General features: G+C 44.7%; 1 protein-coding gene across 4 annotated transcripts in view; it reads right to left on the bottom strand.

Moving 5' to 3' along the window:
• Positions 1 to 24,114, bottom strand: part of plxna4 (plexin A4) — a 675,025-nt gene that overhangs the window by 21,371 nt on the left and 629,540 nt on the right. For all 4 annotated transcript variants that reach the window (XM_078553048.1, XM_078553047.1, XM_078553046.1 and 1 more), the window contains exons 25-28: positions 21,176 to 21,335; positions 18,244 to 18,347; positions 14,756 to 14,855; positions 13,194 to 13,384 (exon numbers count right to left, since the gene is read on the bottom strand). In XM_078553048.1, the coding sequence (XP_078409174.1) occupies positions 13,194 to 13,384; positions 14,756 to 14,855; positions 18,244 to 18,347; positions 21,176 to 21,335 (555 nt within the window). The remainder of the gene's footprint in view (positions 1 to 13,193; positions 13,385 to 14,755; positions 14,856 to 18,243; positions 18,348 to 21,175; positions 21,336 to 24,114) is intronic.

Consider the following 24,114-nt stretch of genomic DNA (forward strand, 5'->3'; position numbering starts at 1 on the left):
GTGGTGGAAGGATTCTCTCCTTCCATGGCCAACGAGACTTGGCGTAGGACTTGAACAAGGAGCTCCTAGAGATAGGGACGCTACCGCAGTGCCACAAGGAGTCCGAGCAACACCATGAAAAAGAGATGATCTGGTCGTCATCACATTGTTGCTTGTGGGAGCTTGCTGTGGGCATTGGCTGCCGCATCTCCTACATTACAATAATGACTACACTTCTAAGATACCACATTAGCTGTAAAGCACTTTGGGACATCCTAAAGTTGCGAAAGGCGCTTTCGGAGCGAGCGGTAGCTTTACCCTGCATCTAGCCCGTGACAAAAGTAACAAGAGGAGTGCCTGATCTCTGCCCAATATGTAAAAGTGAGCTGTTCCCTTTACCTTAATAAGCACGTGATTATGCCCTCAAATTAGTTTAATTAAATATTAATTCTTTAGAGGAAAAAATAGTCTTTCTGAGTAGGCCTCAAGGGTGCTCATGGAGTGAAATTACCAGTTAACGACACATAAGTTCACTACGGGGTTAACGCTCGAGGTGAGCGCCTGGTGTACTGATAAAGATGAATAGTGTGGCTCCTCAAAGGCAGCAAATTCTCATTCTGCTCAGACACTGTGGAAGAATCGTGTTAGCTGACAATCATAATATTTCTAGCCTGTCTGGGACTGGTGACAGCTTATCTTGGCATACAACAGGAAAAGAGTCGGGGGGGAGCCGGAGACAAAATAAAACGCATTCTCTGAACCTAACAGCTGCTCAGGGTGGCAACAATATTAATGAAACTCTGACAGGCTTCATCTGTTCAATAGGCCTCAAGCATCGCGTTACCTCAAGGTTTATTTTGGAAGAAAAATGTTATGCTAGTTACGAAAATGAGGTGATGCTTGCTAACAAATTTCAGGACATTAAACACGCCAAGAGGAATCAATTTTGTGTAAAAAATTGCTACTTGTAATCAGCATTGATGGGCCCAATGTATAAGTTACCGACAATAAACAACAAGTCACTCTTAGTACTGCAGCCAAAGGCTAAACACGCTAAATTACATAAAAGCAAAATACTGCGAATGCTGGAAATCTGAAATAACAACAGAAAGTGCTAGAAATACTCAGCAGGTCTGGCAGCATCTGTGGAGAGAGAAACAGAGTTAACCTTTCGAGTCGAATTTGACTCTTCTTCAGAATTCAAAGGTTCTAAGGAAGGTTAATAATATACCTGCTAGACAAAGACCTGTCCTAGCATAAGAATTTTTGTACTTAAGGTGGAAACGCAAGAGTGCGGTGTATTCTTGAATACTCTTTCGATATACCTACATTATGATTTATAGAATATAGAAATATAGTCCCTTCTAGTTGAGAGGAAGCTTTGAAAGTTCCCAACAATGTTGAGCATTTTTCTTTCCAACTCGCTCACAGGTGGGTAACAGTGCCTTCATCAAGTCCTATCTTCCAGATGCACTGCGTAACTCACCAAAGTTCCTTGAATAACATCTTCCATATCCATAAGTTCTTCCACATCCATAAGTTCTCCCACCCAGAAGGACAAGGTCAGCAGGTGGGTGGGAACACCACCGCCTGCAAGTTGCCCTCCAGTTACACGCCATCCTGACTTGGAAACATATGGTCATTCCTTCACCATCACTGGGTCAAAATCCTGCAACTTCCTCCCTTTCAACATTGTGAGTGTACCTACAATCGCAGCAATTCAAGAAGGCCACCATCACCTTCTCAAGGGCATTTAGGGATGGACAATCAATGCTGGTCTTGCCCGTGGCACTCATATCCCAGGAACAAATAAAAATAACTTATAGCTGTTTGGTAGTACAAGACTTGAATATGGCTGAAAAAAGACATTTTGTTGAAGCTTTTTGTCTTGCACTCATCAGGGCAACCACAAGAATACCAAAGTCCGGGGAAGCTTATACTGTATGAGAAGAGAGTGCTGATTGGTTTCCAAGTGGACTCTGATTGGTAGAAGTGTCGCCCTGGAGAATGCACCAGTTAATGGTGAATGACAGTTAACTGCCAAACATTGTTTGAAATTTAAGCCATACAGCTTGACTCTTGACCAGAGAAAAGTTGCCTGGTTTAAATTTCAAACAATGCTTGGCAGTTAACTATCAGTCGCCATTAACTGGTACGTTCTTCGTGGCAATGTCTCTGCCAGATTCCACTTGCCAACCAATCAGCACTCTCTTCTCATACAGTATAAAGTTGTTGCTTCCCCTGACAGAGGTATTCTTGCGATTGTCCTGATGAGTGTAAAGCAAAATACCTTTTTTCGTCCAAATATGTTTTTCAGCAAAAATGATTGGATTCCATAAGGACTGGCCTGACAGCCTATCCTGAACTGGCTGAACCCATGGAAAATAAATTATGGACTGTTTGTAAGGAGCAGGATACAGAGGAACTTCTCTGTACTATCAAGGGTTTATATTGTTTTGGAATAATGCAATCAACAGTTCAAAGGAACAATAGTTTAAGCTGTTCACAGCTTGCATCAGGAGTCTGAGAATAAAATATACCTTTTCCCCCCCCAACAAACATATTCACATTTTTTAAGAACGCAAGAAAGTTCGATTAAAAACCATTTAGCCTATCTAGTCTACTCCATCCAGAATCCATGTTTAATTAACCTGTCATTGGGCTCCCTGACCCCTGCTCCACTTTTCATCACTCACTTTAAGGGGCAGTAACTTTGGTTTCTGGCAACTTCTAAAAAGTAAATTAAGCAGCAGCATTGATAGCTCGGTGATTCCCCACATCCCGCTTCTCAGCAGATATTGATCCGGCTCCTCTATAAAGACAGTGAGAATTAGTTAATAAAATTTACACTTCCTCCAGGACTTGTAATATTGACGGCCCGTTTGATTTCATTTGGAGTGACTGGGTATTTCAAAGCCTTTTTTTTTAAATACCTGTTTCATGGGATGTGGGTGATATTGACTAGACTGCACTTAGTGCCCATCCATAACAACTAAAGCAATTGTTGGCGCAAGCAAAAGGCGTGCTCTCCCACTTCAGAAGCCATCAAATAGCGCAGAGTAGAGCCACCCGTAGGCCGGAGAGGATAAAGACGATGGCCTCCTTACCTTGAAGGACATTACAGCAGAGTTTCTGCTTCGGGTGCAATTGGTGCCCAAATTTTTATCCATTTTGAAAAGTATTTTTTTTCCCCCTGAGCTTCCACTCAAGCTCATTTGCATATCATGGAACGCAAATGAATCGATGCCATCAGGCAGCACTCTAGAACACGCTTTTAAAAAAACTGCTAACCATATTCCTTAATATTTTAACTTGGTAAAATTTGATTAATAAAACTGAAAACGGGTTTCACACAAATAAGTACTTTTAATCACAGTTCCACCTGTAAATAATCGATGTACCCTCTGAGATGTACAAAGGTGTGGCCACGCAGCAACCTAGAATGTAGCACACAGGGAGGATACAGGCCACGTACCAGCAATGATCCCTTTAAGATGCGCGTACACGTGGCTTCACAGCAATCTTAAAGGGACCACGCTGTGCAACAAGCCAGTTGCGCACAGCAAACAGATATTAGAGGGAACATTGCCTGTAAACCTCTGAGATCTTGGTTTTCCACCAATTCTGGTCACCTGTGCACCCTCACTCCCTTCAGTCCACCACTGACAGCTGTGCCTTTAACCATCCAGGCTCCAAGTTCTGGAATTCCCTCCCTAAACCTTTCCACTTCCTTCTATTCTCCTTTGAGACACTCGTTAAATCCTGTCTGTGGGGTGACATAGATTGGGACCTGAATATTGAAGGTTACATGAGATTTAGGAAGGACAGGAAGCTAGGAAAAGGTGGAGGGGTAGGTCTGTTGATCAATGGTGGTATTAGCACATTAGAGAGGGATGACCTAAATTCAGGAAATCAGGATATAGAAATAGTTTGGGTAGAGATGGGAAATGATAAAGGCAACAAGTCACTTATGGTGTACAGGCCCCTAACAGTAACCACACATTAGGACGGGGTAGAAAGGAAGAAATAATGGAACTTGTCAGAAAGGTAAGGTGATAATCATGTGGGATTTTAATCTGCATATAGACTGGAAAAATCAAATGGGCAGGGACAGCCTAAACAAGGAGGTCATAGAATGTTTTCAGGATAGTTTCTTAGAACCGCACATTCTCGCACCAGGGAGCAGGCTATACTAGACCTGGTATTGTGTAATGAGATAGGATTAATTAATGACCTCATAATGAAGCATAGGTAGCAGCGATCATAATATGATTGAATTTTGCATTCAGTTTGAGGGAGAGAAGAGTGGGTCCAAGGCTAGTATTTTAAACTTAAACAAGAGCAATTATGAGGGCATGAAAGCAGAGCTAGCTAATGTGAATGGGTAAAATTAGGTTGAGGGATAGGTCAATAGAGATGCTGTGGCAGACATTTAAGGGGATATTTTAGAATACACAGAATAGATACATTCGAACAAGAAAGAAAAATTCCAAGGAGTGACCCACCATCTGTGGTTAACTAAAAAGTTAAAGATGGTATCAAACGTAAAGAAAAAGCATATAATTAAGCAAAGATGGGTGGCTGGTCAGAAGATTGGACAGAATATTAAAAAAACAGCAAAGAATGACCAAAAGATTGATAAGGAAGGAAAAATTAGAGTACAAGAGAATACTAGCAAGAAATATTTATTCAAAAAATAAGGAGTTAATAAAATGATCATTGGTCCTATAGAAAGTGAGGTCTGGGGAATTAATAATGGAAAGTAGGGAGCTGGCAGATACATTGAATTAATATTTTGCATCAGCCTTCACTATAAAGGATACAAGCAACATCCCAGAAATAGCTGTAAATCAGGAAGTGGAAGGGAGGGAGGAACTTGGAGAAAATTACAATCACCAAGGAAGTGGTACTGAGCAAATTGTTGGAGCTGCGGGCTGGCAAATCCCCAGATCCTGATGGACTTCAACCTAGGGTCTTAAAAGAAGTGACGCGTGAGATAGCTGATGCATTGGTTTATTTTTCCAAAATTCCCTAGATTCGGGGAAGGTTCCACTAGATTGGAAAATAGTGAATGTATCTCCATTATTCAAAAAGGGAGGGAGACAGAAAGCAGTTAGCCTAACATCTCTCATTGGAACAACGTTAGAAGCTATTAGTAAAGATGCTATCTCAGGACACTTGGAAAAAATTCAGGTAATCGGGCAGTGTCAACAAGGTTTTGTGAAAGGGAAATCATGTTTAGCCAATTTATTGGAGCTCCTTGGAGAAGTAACATATGCTGTGGATAAAGGGGAACCGGTGGATGTGCTGTACTTACATTTCCAGAAGGCATTTGATAAGGGGCCACATCCGAAGGTTACTGCGAGAAATAAAAGCTCGTGATGTAGGGAGTAACATATTAACATGGATAGAAGATTGACTAGCTAACAGGAAACAAAGGGTAGGCATAAATGGATCTTTTTCTGACTGGCAGGATGTGACGAGTGGTGTGCCACAGGAACAGTGCTGGGGCCTCAACTTTTTACAATTTATATAAATGACTTGGAAGAAGGGACCGTAGGTATGGCTGCTAAACTTGCTGATGACACAAAGATAGGTAGGACAGTAAGTTGTGAAAAGAACGTAAGGAGATTACAAAGGGTTATAGATAGGTTAACTGAGTGAGCAAAGTCCTGGCAAATGGACTATAATGGGAGAAAGTGTGAAATTGTCCAATTTGGTAGGAAAAATAAAAAAGAAGCATATTATCTAAATGGTGAGAGATTGTAGAGCTCTGAGATGCAGAGGGATCTGGGTGTCCTAGCACATGAATCATAAAAGTATGCAGGTACAGCAACTAATTAGGAAAGCTAATAGAGTGTAATCAGTTATTGCAAGGAATTGAATACAAAAGTGGGGAGGTTATGTTTCAGTCATACAGAACATTGGTGAGGCCACATCTGGGAGTAGTGTGTGCAGTAATGGTCTCCTTATTTAGGGAAGTATATACATGTGTTTGAAGCAGTTCAGAGAAGGTTTACTAAACCTGGATTGGGCAGGTTGTCTTATGAGGAAAGTTGAACAGGCTAGGCTTGTATCTGCTGGAGTTTAGAAGAGTAAGAGGCAATTTGATTGAAACATATAAGAGCCTGAGGGGGCCTTGACAGGGTGGATGTGGTGAGGATGTTTCCTCTTGTGGGAGAATCTAGTGTTCGAGGCCACTGTTTAAAAATAAGGGGTCATCCATTTAAGACAGAGATGAGAAGAATTTTTTTTCCCTCAGAGGGCTGAGTGCCTTTGGAACTCTCTTCCTCAAAAGGAGGTGGAAGCAGAGTCTTTGGATATGTTTAAGGCAGAGGTAGATTCTTGATAAACAAGGGGGTGAGAGGTTATTGAGGGTAGGCAGGAATGTGGAGTTGAGGTTACAATCAGATCAGCAATGAATTTATTGAATGCTGGAGCAGGCTTGAAGGGCCGAGTGGTCTACTCCTGTCCCTAATTCGTATGTTCGTAAGGTCTCTTTGACTAAACATTTGGTCACCTGTCCTAATATTGCCCCCTTCTGGGGTTAATTTTTGATCTGATGGCATTCCTGCGAAGTGCTTTGGAACATTTTACAACAATATAGCCACTATGCAAATGCAATTTGTTGTTGGCTGTCCTGTTACAGAACCCAAATCCACAGTTGTGTGACTACAGAGGCGAGTGCCGTCAACTGAACCAAACTGACATGAATGTCACAAAGAAACAATTGCCTGTGCCACCACCTAATCTCACACTCCTGTTCTCTTATAATAGAATCCTGAATAGCGACATTGTATTTTCAAGTCTACTGCTTCTGTGATCGTGGAGCTGCATTGTACTGGAAGCTGGATGAAGCACAGTGGGCACAAACACAGGTCAAGAGGATTTACATTGGCAGGTCAAAGTTAATGGCTTTATATGGGCAATTAAACTAATGTCCCAATCATAGACATAATTGCTGTAATCAGGGAGGATTCTTCAGCTCTATTAATAGGATGACACGATTGGATGCCTGTTCATTGACCTCCGAGCGTAATATGAAAACACTGAGGCGCATCTGTGCTTGGGACTGACCGACAGTATTTCATCTAGTAATTCGTCCAAAGCTAAAGGGCCTGTAGGTGAGTTTACAAATTCTGACAGCAGGTTTTGCAACCAATGTTGCTGTTTGCATTAGAATTCTGCAGCAAAAAATAGTCCATTTGTAAATCTCTTCATCACAGCCCGATTAATCAGAAACTTTATACAGCTCAAGTATAAAAACAGAAACAGTTGGCAGGAAGTAGCCCAGATGTCACTGCATCGCTGCGGAGCTGCAGTATGCACTTGGGCACCAGTGCAGCACTGTGAATGGGATTATGGCTGAAAGTGCCAAAAAACCACCAAAACAGGTGAGGGCTTCACCAGCGCAAGTAACTCCATGCCCACTGGCATCAGCGGCTCAGTCCATGAGCTTTTGTGGTCACTGATGCAGGCTGCGTTTTCTTTCCTGCTATTCTTTGCCTGTTTCTATCTCTAGCTTTCTCTCGAAATATTGGGCCATCTGCTTCTCCCCCTCCTTTCTGTCCCTCTCTGCATCTCCCTCCCTTGGTCTATGTCTTTCTGTCTTTGTATAAATCTCCACCTCTCTCTCTGTATCTGTTTCTCTCTATATATCCTTCCCTCTCACTCTTGGCACATTTCTGTTATTTTAGCTGTGAGTTTAGTGTTGAGGTGGTTGCCATACCTTGGCTGCACAGATGAAATCATTCATCCTCTATCTGCATTGGATAGTCAACCTCTTCTGTGCAGCATTGTCACTGGTCACCACTGCCATCGCCTACCAAGCTGGAGTGGTAATGTTGCTGCCCCTCCTGGGGCCAGAGTGGGGGTAGAGGACATCACAGCGGACCTCCATGGTGTCCAAAAGGCACTCGAGGGCTGCAGTTTCCTTGCCTTTTGGGGCCAAGTCATCTTTGCTGCAGTCCTGGGTGGGAAGCACTGAGTGTGGCTGTACTTTAAATGTGGTGCCTGGCATGATGAAGCGGCGAGGTGATGGCGTGGCAGGGCAAATCGGAGCCCACCCGCCATCGAAATGGCGTGGATCCAGGGAAAACATAATTAATGCGGCGGGTTTGGGATGATACAGTGGGTAAAGCATCATTTTCCTGCCCACTACTGCACTTAGTCCAAATCTGGGATGATTCTGCCCCGAGTCTTTTTCCAATACAAATCTGTTCTACCTACTTGAACCCTTATTCAACCAATTTCTTTGTGTGTGTGTGTGTGTGTGTGTGTGTGTGTGCGTGTACTTGTGTGAGTGTTTGCATGTTAGCCTGTGGGTGTAAATGTGTATATGTCAGTGTGAGTGTATGAGTGTGAGACTATGTGTATGTTAGGAGGATTGTGTGCATGAGCGAGTGAGAGTTTGTGGGTGTCAGTGTGAATGTGAGTGTATGAGTGATGTGTGTGCCTATATCAGCTGTGATCATCCTATGAAAGAATAGTCTGTAGACATTCATTGTCTGGACTCACATATAATGAAAAGCAATGTGGAGGTGCTATGAGGTTGGCCTATGTCTGTGATACTGTTAGCCGGAACATCTGTGGAGTAACAATCACAGTCAGATTGCCACTCTGCTCCTTTTTGCTTACCTTAGTCTAGAGCTGCACATTTCTTGCCCGGAATTCCGATTTGGCCTGGTGTGAAATGTGCAGCGCAGCAGTTCCAGACTCCTTCAGGGCAGCAGTCCGGGGGAAAGTGAAGCAACGCTCCCTGTTACAGCACTAGCTCCAGGGCTCCTTTGGCAGCACCTTCCAAACCCACGACCACTACCATCCTGAAGAACAAGGGCAGCGGATCCATGGGAACACCACCACCTGGAAGTTCCCCCTCCAAGTCACTCACCATCCTGACTTGGAAATATATTGCCGTTCCTTCACTGTCGCTGGGTCAAAATCCTGGAACTCCCTTCCTAACAGCACTGTGGGTGCACCTACACCACATGGACTGCAGCGGTTCAAGAAGGCTGCTCACCACCACCTTCTCAAGGGCAATTAGGGATGGGTAATAGGTGCTGGCCCAGCCAGCGATGCCCACATCCCATTAATGAATAAACAAAAACAGTTCTGGTGGTCGGAGGGTAATAGTGGGGTGAGGAGGATGGTTGGGAGAGTCGGAACCATCCAAAGTCTCCGATTTAAATCGGCGTTTCAGAGGATTCCAGGTGCAGGGTAATTTCCCACCAGAAGTTTGAACTTCCCAGGCAATTCCCGTGCAATCCTTGTGTGGGGACTCCCTGGGGGTTCCCCCAGCGCATCTTCTGGGGTAACTCCCGGGTACAACCCCTACCCGCTGAGATCGGAAGTTCTAGGCCTATATTTCAGCATGAAATTCAATACCATGGCGGAGTCTGCATTTCAGGAGAAAATGTCATGCTTTCTTGGGGTCATGTCTCATCCATTCTGTAAATTAAGGAGATCTGCATTCTGCAAAGTATTGTCATTACTTGTATATTGAAATGTTCATAATTGTGAAATTATTTTATACTTCATTTTTATTTGAATTACTGTCTAATAAGTATGTTCTGAATTATGAGTGCTTGTCTTATTTGTAGCGTCAGCACAATTTGGAACCCGCCCCCGTGACGATTTTTCAATAAACCAATTACCTCTCGACTCACCCCGAGAGCCAGCAGGGAGCCCATTGCCCATTCTTGGCCAATTGCACCAGCAGGTAGACTGCAGTCGCCTGGAGTGGACTCCCTTCCTCGCGGCAACGCACATGGCAGATGGCTGCCCTTCCCCCTCATGCAACGGACAGCGGCGAACCAGGGGCCTAGTACTCAGCCAACTGCCAGGGGCTGGGGTGGAGGGGGCGGTGGTGGGTGGGTGTTGGGTTAGGAGTCTCATGTCTCCTCTAGTGCTGAGTCGAGTCTCCAGTAGAGATTCCGCAGAGATTCCTATTGGAAGGGGAAGATTCCCTCTGTGCATTGCTCGTGCCCGTGCCTTTCGAATTTTGTCGCAAATGGTGAACAGAAGGAGCCGTCACTTCTTCATTAACTTGCAAGTAAAATAGATTGAGCGTCACAGAAATCAACTGGGCAGGTCTCCTGCTCCCCGGTTCAAATTGTAACGCCTCGTTTAGCATGAGGTACTTAACGCACCTGGCTCTCTCTTTGAGAAGAAGAATGTGCATCCGACACCACCCACTCACCCAATAAAAAAAAAAATTGTTCATGTACGGCTCGGAATAGTTTATCAGGTGCCCTGTCTGGCACCTGTTTAAGGAGCAGCTTTTAAAATGTGGCAGCAGAAGTAGTTTTGATTTGCTTTGGAAGATGCCTGTTTAGAGATATAATTCCCAGATTCCCTTTTTGCTGGATGGAGGTTACAGGAAAGGAATTAATCTTAGGATTTTGCTGCCAGATCTCTATGACATTGCCCACAGACAAAGGGGGAAGAACATTTGTTTCTGTACCTAGAGCTGCGGAGGTTTGGAGTACATTCAGCCCATCGTGCCCATGCTGGCTCTTTGTTGGAGCGATCCAAAACTAATCCCACTGCCCTGCTCTCCCTCCCTAACCTTGTGCTCTCCCTCGTTCAAATATTGATTCAGTTTTCAATTTAAAAGGAAAAGCTTGTCTTTCTGTGACAGGTTAAATAGACGACGACTCCTCACTTCCTACCCAACCAGACAAATAGATGTTCTCTATCAATCCCCGCATTAATTTTGTAAAAACTGGATTTAATTGTAACCATTTATTTCCCCTTGTAATGGTTTTTCTCGCTCTGTCGTTCTGTTTGTTTCCAATATATTCTGCCTATCTCCTCTCTCTCTCTCTCTGTGGTAAACAAGGTTTGTTGGAGACTGTAAGTGGGATGGATGGGGTTACCTCATAAGGGGAGGATGGATGGATGGATGCACAGGATGAAAGGAGAGATGACAGGGCTGGACTGTAGTAATTGTGTCTGGGATGTGTGGGGGGAGAGGAGAGGCCTGGACACAGGGTAGTCTGAGAGGGAGCAGATCATCACAGTCCAACTTTACCTCCCCAGGGCTGACAAGAACCTAAGCAGGAACAGAATCTGAGGCTGCTGTCAGGGGGCAATGGATGATGTGATGAGGTCCCGAGCCAGGGACACTGTCAGTTGTGAAGGTGCAGTCAAATCTAAAACTGGCGAGACCAGGACTTGGGGTTGGGATTGAAATGGAAAGGACCATGGCTGAGAGGGTGGGAACCAGGACCAGACTTAGAGGTGAAATGGAGGGAATGCAAACAGGATGCTGGATGGAGCAGGGGTTGGGCTGATGGTGGGGTGGGTGGTGGAGGGGGAGGGGGGGGTGGGTGGGAATGGGGGAGGTAAGACTGAAGGCGGGTAGATCTAGAGAAGATCTGTGGCTGGCACCAGAGGTTGGGCTGAGATGGCAGGAGATGAGCATCAGTCAGGAAGCAAGACGCCACATTGAATGGCTACTAAATCCTGCATCTGATTGGTTGTTGCAAAGCATGGACCAACGAGTTCACAGAGAAAGGGAAGGAAAGGAGGAGAAGAAGGATTGCAGAGGGATGCTGACTTTTGAATTATACAGATAAATTATTTTCCTTTCGTTAATAGCCATGCTACCTGAATCATCAGACACAGGGAAGCTATCTTATAAGAGTCAGAGCTGGAAGTTCTAGTTTTTGCCAACACTCATGTCCAATTCCACAGTGGTTCCTTCACAGCCTTGCCTAATAAAGCTTACTATTAAAGTAGTGGATTATGCAGTGGGTTGGCCCACTGCCCTGTCACCTGTGCCACCTGAATATCACTGCAACCCATACTGATGGGTTGAAAGCTGGGTGAGAAATGAGTCTGTTCAATGTTAAATTGGATCCTATTGGGCCTACAACACAGGGTGGCCCACAAAACCCAGGGATATCTCATGGAAAGGCTAGATTAAAGAATGACCGGGAACTGAGAACACTCCACAAAGGTGTTTGTCTGCATAACAGTGACCGCACTCCAAAACCTCGTGAGGAGCATCGAGGCGCTTCTGAAAGAGATGCTGCGGACTTGCAGATCTGCCCTTTATTCTCCCAGGAAATTCCACATTAATATTGACCTCTCCAGAAAATGCTCATTCCTCCCCACCACTCCACTCCTCCAGCTGGTCTCCATGTTCCCGTGGGGCTGTGGTGCTCTGTGAAAGACTCAAACATCTCAGTCTGCATCTAACTCAATTAACAACAATCCTAACAAGGCCATTTTCCAGTTCTTTTGTTGAATAAACGAATCCAATTCAGATTCAAAAGCTTTTGCTGGGAATCCTTATCCAAGAGACAGGTTGCTTATAAATTGGGATTACTTTTTGAAACTTTGCTTCTACTGGGAATGTTTCACTTAACGGCAACTCAGGAATTCACAATTAGGCTTTAATGGACAGAAAATCACAGGGCGTACACTTGTGCTTTTTCAATACCGGCTGCCAGGTCAGTCAGGCTTCTCTGCTGAGAGTTAGATCTTCTAAAATCAAAACTCGGGGAGGTGGTGGTGCAGTGGTATTGTCACTCAACTGGTAATCCAGGGACCTAGGGTAATCCACATCAGATGGTGGAATTTGAATTCAATAAATACCTGGAATTAAAAGTCTAATGATGACCATGAAACCATTGCCGATTGTTGTTAAATACCCACCTGGTTCACTAATGCCCTTTAGGGAAGGAAATCTGCTGTCCCCACCTTGTCTGGCCTCCAGACCCAATGTGGTTGACTCTTAAAAATGCCCTCTGAACAAGGGCAATTAGGGCTGGCCAATAAGTGCTGGCCTAGCCAGCGACACCAACATCCCATGAACGGATTTTTGAAAAAACTTGTATTTATATAAAGCCTTCAGTGTCTCAAGGTACTTCACAGGAGCGCAATCGGACAAAACGTGACACCAAGCCACGAAAAGAGATAGGTTTTATGGAGCATCTGAAGGAGGAGTAAGAGGTAAAGAGGTGGAGAGGTTTAGGGAGGGAATTCCACAGCTTAGGGCCTAGAAGGCATGCCCCCCAGCAATGGTGGAGCAATTAAAGTCAGGGATTTGTAAGCGGCCTTATTGTCCTCTAACAGTCGCCCAAGGTGCGGTTTTCCAGCAAGAGCCTCCTAACTAGAACGGGAATATTTTGTGCGGTGAGGCTCACAGCAAGAAGCATGGATCAGGGGATCTGATTCACACCACTCCCCAACTTTCTCATCCTTACCTTTGTAGCAAGTAGTCGGGTCAGGTAGATTTCCGACACCATCTTGCTGCCCCGGTCACCCTCCTTTTGGTCTCCGTGTTCATGGTTCTTGACCAGGTGCCAGACCTTGACTCCAGTCTCCAGGTCAGGAGTGATCATTGGAGTGCGCGAGCGCAGGCTGTCAGGACTGCCCGTGTACCGGATCATGGTTTCTGTAGGAAAGAAAGACAGACAGACTTGCATTTAGGTAATGCCTTTCATGATCTCTGGAAGTTTGAGGTCTTTAAAAGCTTCGAGCTCTTTCTGAGTAAGGATAACTGATCACAATGGGTGCAGAAGGACAGAGGAGGACAATTTTCTTTAGGGCCTACACACAGTGGATGGACCAAACCACCAGGACCATGAATCTCCCAAGTTTAATCCAGCTCTGTGCCGAATAAGTCAACTTCAGTAATGTCAGTGGCAGGGCAGCACTAATGGGCGCCTCACCCTTGTCCTATGAAAGGTGAGCTTAATCCAATCACTCCTGATTACTATCTAGAACTCCTGATCCTGATCATAGTCCAGGAATCCTGCTCCTGATCTCTATTTGAACCCCATTCCTGATCCCTATGCAGGACTCCTGATCCTGATCACTATCCAGGGCGCATGCTCCTGATCCCAGTCCAAACTCCTGCTCCCAATCATTGTCTGGGAATTCTGCTCCTGATCACTATTTGGACTCCTGATCACTGTCCAGTTTCCTGCTTCTGATCGCTGTCCAGTTTCCTGATCCTGATCACTGTCCAGTTTCCTGATCCTGATCACTGTCCAGTTTCCTGATCCTGATCACTGTCCAGTTTTCTGATCCTGATCACTGTCCAGGAATCCTGCTCCTGATCACTGTGCTTCTGATCACTGTCTGGGAATCCTGCTCCTGATCACTGTCCAGTGTCTTTACATTACTAATTAGTTACTCCTGCTGCAAATTTCACTTGGGTGCACATATAACTGGAGCAGATTTAGTTTATTGTTTTGACTCGAAAAGAGTTATAACTGGAGCAGAATGGGGCACAGCTATCAAACTCTCATAATCAAATCTCCTGCTGACAGTCACTAGGTTCAGACATGGACACTTGAGCAAGGTATTGGAAGGTTACCTGTGCCTATAGAACCGTTACTTCAGCAACAGTCAGTGTATCTCCAGGAAAGACAATAAATATCAGAGAGAAAGTGAAAAAGCATTTAAGGGGCAGCTTGATAAGTATATGAGAGAGAAAGGAGTTTGTGCTGATAGGGTGAGGTGAAGAGTGGGAGGAAGTTTATGTAGCACATAAACACTGGCATGTGGACCAGTTGGAAAGAATGGCCTGTTTCTGGGCTGTGAATGCTGTGTAATTATATGCGTTAATCAGCATTCTACTGCCTACTTCCGCTGTCCCAGCTCCAGAATTACCATGGCACCAAATCCTCTCAGAATACCGCTTCAACGTGCCACACCAGCAAACAGAAGGATGGAATGAAATTGCAGAGGAAAATGGTGGGAGTGCAAGGGACCTTTCAGAGAGTCCTGTGAATGAGAAAGAGTGGGGAATAGAACTCACCGTATTTACTGGCTGAGGTTCGAGAAACAGTCGAGTTATTGGCAGCATTGTACGCAGTTGTTTGTTTGGGCACCAGGGCAACCACAGAGCCATCTGTCACCTGATAGAGAATTGGGTTTTTTTGGAGAGACACGAAAAACATGGAAAATTCATTAAGCAACTTGAAGACTTAGTTTTTTTTTTAAATTAACACAGAAAATAATTCATATCTGGGAGTGATTACCAGTCAGTGGCCAAATCAAGGGATTCGCATAGTTTGTACAGATAGGACTGGATATTCAAGAAAGGATTACTGTTGAGGATTCAGGAGGCTTTGAGCAGTTTGTTCTGTCTTAACATTAGTTGGCATAACAACAGGAGGCAACCAGAGACAACAAGAACGTATGCCTCATACCATTGGCTCTGACTTGGCTTCCTGAAAAGACTATCTTCCTCTCTCTCCACACACACACACACACACAGGTGTATATAATACATATATTGTCTGTTGCCATAATTAAGTTATGTTTTTGTGGCATTGGTAATGCAACTCCTCAAGTGTTCAAGGTAATGAATACTTCTATTACTTGTTATTGCTATTCACTCCTCCAGCCACTGGTGGTGCTCTGGCATAGATTGCTCAGTTCCTCCTGCCATTTTGGCTCATTACATTAAACATCGCTAAAACGATAACCATCAATAAAGACCATGGAAGGTTTGCTAGGATTACACTGAAAGTCTTGCATATACTGTGCACTGCCTGGGTCATAGTTATTTCCTACAATGCTTCTCATATCACACTTTGATGTAGAATTTACAGAAACAGGCTATTTGACCCAACTGGTCTGTGCCGATTTTTCCACAAGCCTCCATTCACCCCTCTTCATCTAACCCTACCCTAATTTCCTTCCATTACTTTCCCCTGTGTGTGCTCATCTAGCTCCCCCTTAAATGCATCTACGCTATTCACCTCAGCTACTCCTTGCGGCAGTGAGTTGCACATTCTGACCACACTCTGGTTAAAGAGGTTCCTTCTGAATTCTTTACTGTATTTATTAGTGACTATTGTAAGACCCCTATTGTCATAGAGCCGCAAGTTCTCCAAATCAATCATGAGCTATGTCAGAAGAGACCAGCTAGTATAATATCTATCATACCATTTCCCAGTGAAAGACTGATTGTCACTCGATAAGCTTGCAGTGATTGTGTCATTCATCTTTATGTCTGGACATTATTATATAACCACATGGTAAATCACCCTGAATATTAATGCTCGCCACCACATAGCCGTCTAGCAAAATTTTGGCCTCAGACAGAATAAAGTGCCTTCAATAACACCACATAAACACATTCCCAAAATAAGAACTTTTATTTCCTTGATGAGCACAAAGCAATTGTAACAAAATAACATTTCTGATCATTGATAAGCCAATGGCTGGCCGGCTCACATTCAATCTGCCCCTCAAATATGAACTTTACCCCGATTACTAAGGCTGTAAGATAGAAAGCTGCCTGTCAGGATACCTGAGGCCTGGAGTGAACTGGCTTGGTCTCAGGTCTCATTCACAGGAACACCTGGGAACAGTCAAGGGCAGGATAAAGTGATCCAAAACTCTAGTGTGTTATGGCTACCCCAACTCCCAGCCTCACATCAAACAGCATCTTCAGCCCCCTCTTTGATTCTATGACCTGCCTCGAAGATTGTTCCTAACATTTATCATTGAGTCAAGAAGCTCTTCCTAATGGCTGCTTTAAATTTACTTTCTTCTAATTTAAATCTCCACCCTCTGACATGACACTTGGAAATAACTTTCTGGGTTTTCTGCATCACTAATATTGAGTATTTTATTCACCTCATTGAGGTCCTCCCTCCACTTCCTTCTCCCTAGACACAGGACCTAAATTGGAATCATGCTCTGGATCCATTTTTAATCCCTGTTGAGTCCTGCAAAAGGGAGGATTTTAATAAGTTCCTACAGGTCATTTAATAGTTAAATTTAATTGTTGTAACACGGCACCAGCTCTGGTTTCCTTTTCGAATGGTTTTCTGTCAGATTGTTCACAGGGCAACATGGACCATAGGCCCAATGGAAAGAGGCAACTTTACACCTTTTTCATTTGTTCTCATAATAATTATTATTGCCTATTCCTGGTTATCCTGAGAAGATGGTGGTGCCTCCTCCTGAAACATTACAGTTCTTGTGCTGACAGTGTGAGTTAGAGATCTCCAGGATTTTAACCCAATGGTGATGAAGGAATATACCAAAGTTGGGATGGTGTGTGGTTTGAAGTGAAACTTGGAGGTGATGATGTTTCCATGACCTTGCTTTTGGCTCAATGGTTGGATCACATTTTTATCTCATCATTTGTACTCATTAAGGCGAGGGCGTGACTTTTGGAGAATGTTACTGTTCTACTTTTGACATCCAGTGTTTTCACAAAGAACTTTCATGTTAAGCATTCCACAGACTAAATGGAAAGTGAAGCTCTATGTCCTCTGTTGCAGCAGCATGCCTTTACCTATCATCTGAATCACAACCTGTCTGCCAAATCACGGAACGTTTTAGCACTGGGTTGGCATTGCCCAAGTGCTTCACGCACTGAAGTGAAAGATATGACTCCCATTTGTCGAGTCTGATTTTAAAACGGGGTACCGGGGCTGCATGATAAGCCCACTGCACCAATCAATGTATCGATCCAAACGGTGAAATAAAATGGAGAGTGTCACCATGAACATGGACTTCAGCCTGCCACCATGTCACATTGCTCGGTCAATACACTCACTCCTGGCAGAAGTAAGTCAACATCATTCATATCAACCTTTTACACCGGAATTCAAGTGACTTCTCTTTACTTAAATTGATTATATCCTGATTGAAAGCCACGTCAACATGGCCATCAAGCTATTCGTTCTTTATTTGTCGAACTGCTGCAACACAAAGAATTACACACATAATATATATACATAGAGAGAGAGAGAGAGAGAGAGAGAAAGAGAGAGAGAGAGAGAGACAGAAAGAGAGAGAGAGAGAGAGAATGAGAGAGAGACAAGCATTAAAATCATTGATAGAGAACTAAAATCTATCATTTTCAATATAGGAATCCACTGTACTGCCAGACTGCTAACAACCTTGGAGATTTTGACAGGATTTGTCAAGGATAACTTGCCCTCTCCAATGAAAGAATTAACTCCTGTCTTCATTATCTCATCTCCGATCCAATCAATTTCTAATCTGTTTTCCCTTCCCACCTCCACGCTGACAGTCAACACTGTGACATTTAATTTAACACCATTGTGGTCCAAAGTCAAATCCCTAATTTAGCAGTTGATGGCTTATCTCCCAAATTATTTGCACATTAATGAAGAAAGGACGTTTCTATCAGAGGAAGAAATCTGCAATTCGCACCAGACAGGCCACTAGCCCGACAGATCCAATTCTCCTTTCCCTTTCGCTCTCAAAAGAGGTGATTGACAGCTGATCTAGAAGAACCATGTCCCTCCACCTCACCTGATAATGCGCTAGTGTATTCAGCCTCTTCCAGTCATTCTCTATCTTCGTAGTGACATCCTCATCCTGCAGAATCACCCTGGCCATCCTTCCCTGTCGCCACTCTGTTGGGTGAAAGTTAACAATTGCCGGGATGGAGCAGAAAGGGCAGAGAGAAAATTTTTTAAAAAGAGAGAGAGAGAAAAAGTCAATGAAATCACAAGTCTATTCTGCCTCACATCACTGATCAATGGGACTTCATTATCTAAAGAAAACAAGCACTTTATTCAATGGAGGAGGAAGTCACAACTACGCAAAGATAAGGAGGAAATCTCTTTCAGCTCAAAAGCTGCCTATAAATGCTTTCATCGACTCTGAACAGAAGGTTAACCTTCTTGTGTTTTCCTTTAGAGGTCATCCAAGATGTATTATTTCTTTCCACTAGCATGCAGGTTAGACAAAACCAGCAGCTGGTATAGTCCTTTTTCTCGGTGTGAGGTTTAACTCAGTTTTCTCCCTTAGTCCATCTTCACCACCTGCCTCCTCATCACCACCATGCCAGCAGTAACTTAAGCTGTGCCGTGGATCCACAGTTACCCAGTATCTCACCCTAATGACCATTCTTCATAATTCAGTCCAGATCTTGACAACTGGCAAACTATTTGACTATGTTTTCGACTTTGTTTTCAAATCCCACCACAGCCACAACCTATGTAGTCTTCTTCCGGCCTTAAAACATCCCGAAGTATCTGTGTTCCTCTAGCTCTGGCCTCATGTGCATCCCCAGTTTTAATCGCTTCACCTACTGGTGGCTGTGGCCTTCAACTGTCTTGGTCTTGAGCTCTGGAATTCGCTCTCTGAACCTCTGCTGATCTCTACCTCACTTTCCTCCTTTGAGACACTCCTTGAAACCTAACTCTTTGACTGAGCTTCAGTTTGCCTGTCCGAATATCACTCTAGGGCCAGAATTTTATGTCCCACGGGGGGGGCACGTGCCCAAACCCGTATGGACGTAAAATTGCACAAGATGACGTGGGGCAAGCATCCTGACGTCATCATGCACTCACGTAATATTCAGCTCAGGCACGCGCAGGAGTCAGAGAAACGCCCGCCGACAATTAAGGGGGCAACTAAGCTCATTAATGGTCCAAACGTTTGCGATTTTTTGTGGCCCGTCCAACCTTATGGTTGGCGGACGGGCCAATCAGCCAGGCGGGGTTTACATTTTTGATGAAACCCTCATCCAAGGGCGGGATGAAATCTCCGTCAGGATTGAAAATGAAAAGAAATATCTGGGGGGGCCGTTTTTTTTTAATGAGGTCTGCTTTCAGATGCTTGATTGTGCTGCGTGGCCATGTCTTGCGAGCATTTTTTGTGCTTCCTTTTATTTATTTGGAGGGCTGCAGCTCCCTGAAGCGGCCGTCTGCCTTCAGGGAAGCTCGGTGGAAGCGCTTGCTCACTCGTGCCCGCGGTGACGTCGGCGCCCACCCTCTATCCCGCTCCCTCCGGGCGCCTTCCGCGCTGGTTGGCCGTTAACTGGCCAGCCAGCGTGAAAATCGTGGTCAGGGGCCCATCGCAGGTAGGAGCGCATTTTGCGTCTGCTTCCAGGCCTGCCGACCGCCCGCACCCGACAAACTAAGATTCAGGCCCATGCGTTTGGGTAACGTTCCCTGTGAAGCACGTTGAAATATTTTACTATGTTGAACAGCCGATGTAAATGCAAGCTGTTTACTTTGGATTACCTTGGATGTACAGCACAGAAACAGGCCATTCAGCCTAGCCAATCCATGCTGGTGTTTACGCTCCACTCGAGTCTCCTCCCATCTTTCCTCGTCTAAATCTACTATCTTAACCAATTATTTCCTTCCCCCCCTCATGTGCTTGTCTAGTTTCCCTTTAAATGCATCTTTACCGTTCATCTCAACCGCTCCCTGTTGCTTGAACGGAAGGGCTGGGCCCAATCCATCCCCGCCCAGCACCAACACACAAAAAGAGTGGGAAGTCCGGCTGACTTTGTCTCCTCCCTACCCCAGGGTCACTGAGGCTGTCACCTGCACTGAGACTGGTCAAGGCAGATCAGAGCAAGGATCAAAGCTGGGGTGTACAGTACTCCTCCACACTAGGCAATGTGCTTGTCAGCTGAGCCCTTCTGCAGCTCCCGAGTTAAGATACTTCGAATTAAAAAGCATGTTTCAAGTGTCTAACGAAGTTTGTGAACTTTCCAGCTCATAATGTTTTCCGGGTTCTTTAGATATCCACTGGAAAGTTGCAGTGTTTTTATTAACTGGGCTGTTGTTTTATAATATATATTTTTTTTTTTTCCAATCCTTGCTCTGATAATTTGGTTTCCAAGAGCACATGTAGAAAATGGTGCCAGCTGTGGCTCAGTGGGTTGTCCTCTTGCCTCTCAGTCAGAGGCTTCAAGCTCCACTCCAGAGACTGGAGCACAGTATCTTGGCTGACACTTCAGTGTAGCACTGATAGGACACTACACTTTCCTGCTCAAATGGACTTGAAGCAATTGGATCTTGTGGGAAGCACTTGGGTTTTTATTGTTAAACTGAGTTTTTTTTTAAATGAAGAAATCTGGCACTAGAAAAGACCAATTATCCACAAAATCTGCTCCATGGAGAGTCCATGCCTAATTATCCCAACATGGAAAACCGATATAGATGGGTCAGACAGGTAAGAGAGCTGTGGCAAACTTAATGCTATCTTGCCTGCCATCAGCTCCGTGACCTGTCCTTTTATTTCATAGAAGGGGGTGGTGGGGTGATAGTAACAATAGTAAGTCAAGTGCGAAACGAATCTGGGACAATCTTGACTCAGCTCCTGGTGAGCTTTGTTCTGAAGCCGCAGCTAATACAGTAACATCACTCAAACGCGGTCACCCAATCGCACGCTAGGGCACTGGGCGGTGTTGAAGGCTGTTGTCCTCAGTGGCGATCCTTACCCAAGTCCATGTCGGCAGCTTTTGGTCTGTGAGAGCACGGTAAGTTCTTGAAGATAGCGTCTAGAATCTTCTCCTTGACCTGGGTGATAGTATCACAGTTCAGAGTCTTGGTGGAAATTTCAGGGCTGTTCTCGTTATCCGGATTCACACAATATAGAACCTGAAGAGACACAAAACAAATGGAGTATTAAGGGAGAAATTACAAGAGGGGAAAACACAGCGATGTTTACTTAAATTCATTCTTGGGTTATGGGCGTCACTTGTAAGGCCAACTATAGGCCATCCCGACTAACCCCTGAGAAGATGGTGGTGGGCCTCCTTCTTGGGCCATGGCAAACCATGTGGTGAAGGTCCTCACTCCCACAGCGCTGTTCGGTAGGGAATTCCAGATCTTTGATGGTGACGGAATGGTTGATATAAGCTCAGGTCGGGATGGTCTGCAGCTTAGGGGAGGGGTAATTATGTTTCCTGCTGCTCTCGCCATTCTAGCTGCTGCAGGTCGCAGGTTTGGGAGGTCCTGTTCGTGAAGCTTTGGCGGAGTACATCCTGTAAATAGTACATTACACTGACAGTGTGCCAGTGGCGGAGGGTACCAATGTTGGAGGTGGTGGATGGGGTGCCGATCAAGCGGGCTGCTTTGCCCTGGATGGCGTTGAGCTTCTTAGGTGTTATTGAAGCCACACTAATCTAGACAACTGGGGAGTACTTCATCACACTTCTTTGTGCCTTGTGGATGGTGGACAGTCTTTGGGGAATCAGGAGAGTTACTTGCCACAATATTACCAGTCTTATAACACAGTGTTTATATGACTGGTCCAGTTAAGTTTCTGATCAATCGTAACCCCCAGGATGTTGATCGTGGGGGATTCAGTAATGGTAATGCCGTTGAATGTCAAGGGAAGATGGTGAGATTCTCTCTTGTTGGAGATGGTCATTGTCTGGCACTTGTGTGGCATGAATGTGACTTGCCACTTGTCAGCCCAAGCCAGAATGCTGTTCAGATATTGCTGCATGCAGGCACAGACTTCGTCAGTATCTGAGGAGTTGCAAATGGATACTGAATACTGTGCAATTATCAGCAAAAATCCCCACTTCTGACCTTATGATGGAAGGAAGGTCATTGACGAAGCGGCTGAAGACGGTTGGGCCTAGGACACTACCCTGAGGAGTGCCTGCTGCTCTGTCCTGGGGCTCGAAATGATTGATCTCCGATAGCCACAACCATCTTCCTTTGTGTTAGGTATAACTCCAACCAATGGAGAGTTTTCCCCTGATCCCTAATGATGCCTTGATGCCCCACTTGGTCAAATGCTACCTTATTAGGCAGTCACTCTCGCTTCCCCTCTGGAATTCAGCTCCTTTGTTCATGTTTGGAACAAGAGTATAATAAGATCTGGAGCCGAGTGGCCCTGGTGGATATGTGGCCCACACGCGTTACTACTGGTGGTTGTAACAGTTATTAACCCTGTACTGTGCAAGTGCTAAGGAAGATGGAATGTGCACAGTCACAGTTGCTATTAAATAAAATCTCTCTCTCACTTTCCATATCACAGTCATTTCCACCAGGAGCAAATTCCTGCACAGATTTCAACTCTGCACCTCCCCACTCTCCTCCTCCAACAGACACATTGAATGGGCCGGCAGGAGGTTTGACATAGACAGCAGAATAACAAAGCTGCCAAGATCTCTGTCTCGTTTACCAGCTCACCCTGCCAATTTTAAACAAAGTGCTTCTCAGTGCCCCAACCTGTGCCCAAGGCCATGCCAGCATGAAGTGCCAGTGTGCGCCAATACATCCTGTCTCACCTCATGTGCTCAGAGATATGCGGGACATCACTTATCCATTCAAAGAACACATGCTCCTCGCGTGTCTGTACTGGTCCCAATTTTGAATAGTCACACCAACAGAAAGAGTGTTTGTAGACAAGGAGGGACAGTTACAGCTATTAGCTATGGAAACTGGAAGCACAAACGCTCAATTTATCAGGGTGCACGTTATTTCCTATGAGGAGGAATTACGGCGAAAAAGAAGGGTTTAAAAAAAAGACGTGGGCCCTGACCAGACACCACCATACAGATGGATTGACAAAAGGCCAGGACCCAAACCATAAAGCTGCACACATTTGCCTTTTCAAATCTTGAAATCTTATAGCAAAGGAGCGGGCCATTCGGCCCATCACTTCTGTTCCAGCTCCTTTCAATGATAAAAAACTGCGGATGCTGGAAATCCCAAAACAAAAACAAAAATACCTGGAAAAACTCAGCAGGTCTGACAGCACCTGCGGAGAGGAACACAGTTAACGTTTCGAGTCCGTATGACTCTTCACCCACTCGCCCGCTCTTTCCTCAAGGCCTTGCAATTTTCTCCCCTTCAAGTATTTATCCAATTTCCTTTTTGAAAGTTACTATTCTGCTTTGATCACCCTTTCAGACAATGCCAGATCATAACAACACTGCATACAGGTATAAAAAAAACTCACCGCACCTCTGGCTCTTTTGTCAATGATCTTAAGTCTGCATCCCCTGGTTACTGACCCGTCTGCCAGTGGAAACAGCTTCTCCCTATTTAACTGTGCTCCTCTCCGCAGAAGCTGCCCGACCTGCTGAGTTTTTCCAGGTATTTTTGTTTTTGTTCTCCCTATTTACTCTTATCGAAACTCATCACAATTCTGAATGTCAAAATTCTCCTTAACATTCTCTGTTCTAAAGAGAATAATCCCAGTTTATGTCATCTCTCCAAGTAACTGAGGTCCCTTATTTTAGATCTTGAACTCTCTCCTCCATCCCCACCCCCTTCCCGTTTCTTCCCCCTCCTTTTTGTTGTATTCCCAATAATTTATATAGATTTTTCTTTTCCCACCTATTTCCATTATTTTTAAATGTATTTCCACCCATTGTTTATTTCTACCTTTTAGTATTCCCCCACCCCCACTAGAGCT

This window comes from Cetorhinus maximus, chromosome 12 (genome assembly GCF_964194155.1).
Source record: "Cetorhinus maximus chromosome 12, sCetMax3.hap1.1, whole genome shotgun sequence".
NCBI lineage: Eukaryota > Metazoa > Chordata > Chondrichthyes > Lamniformes > Cetorhinidae > Cetorhinus > Cetorhinus maximus.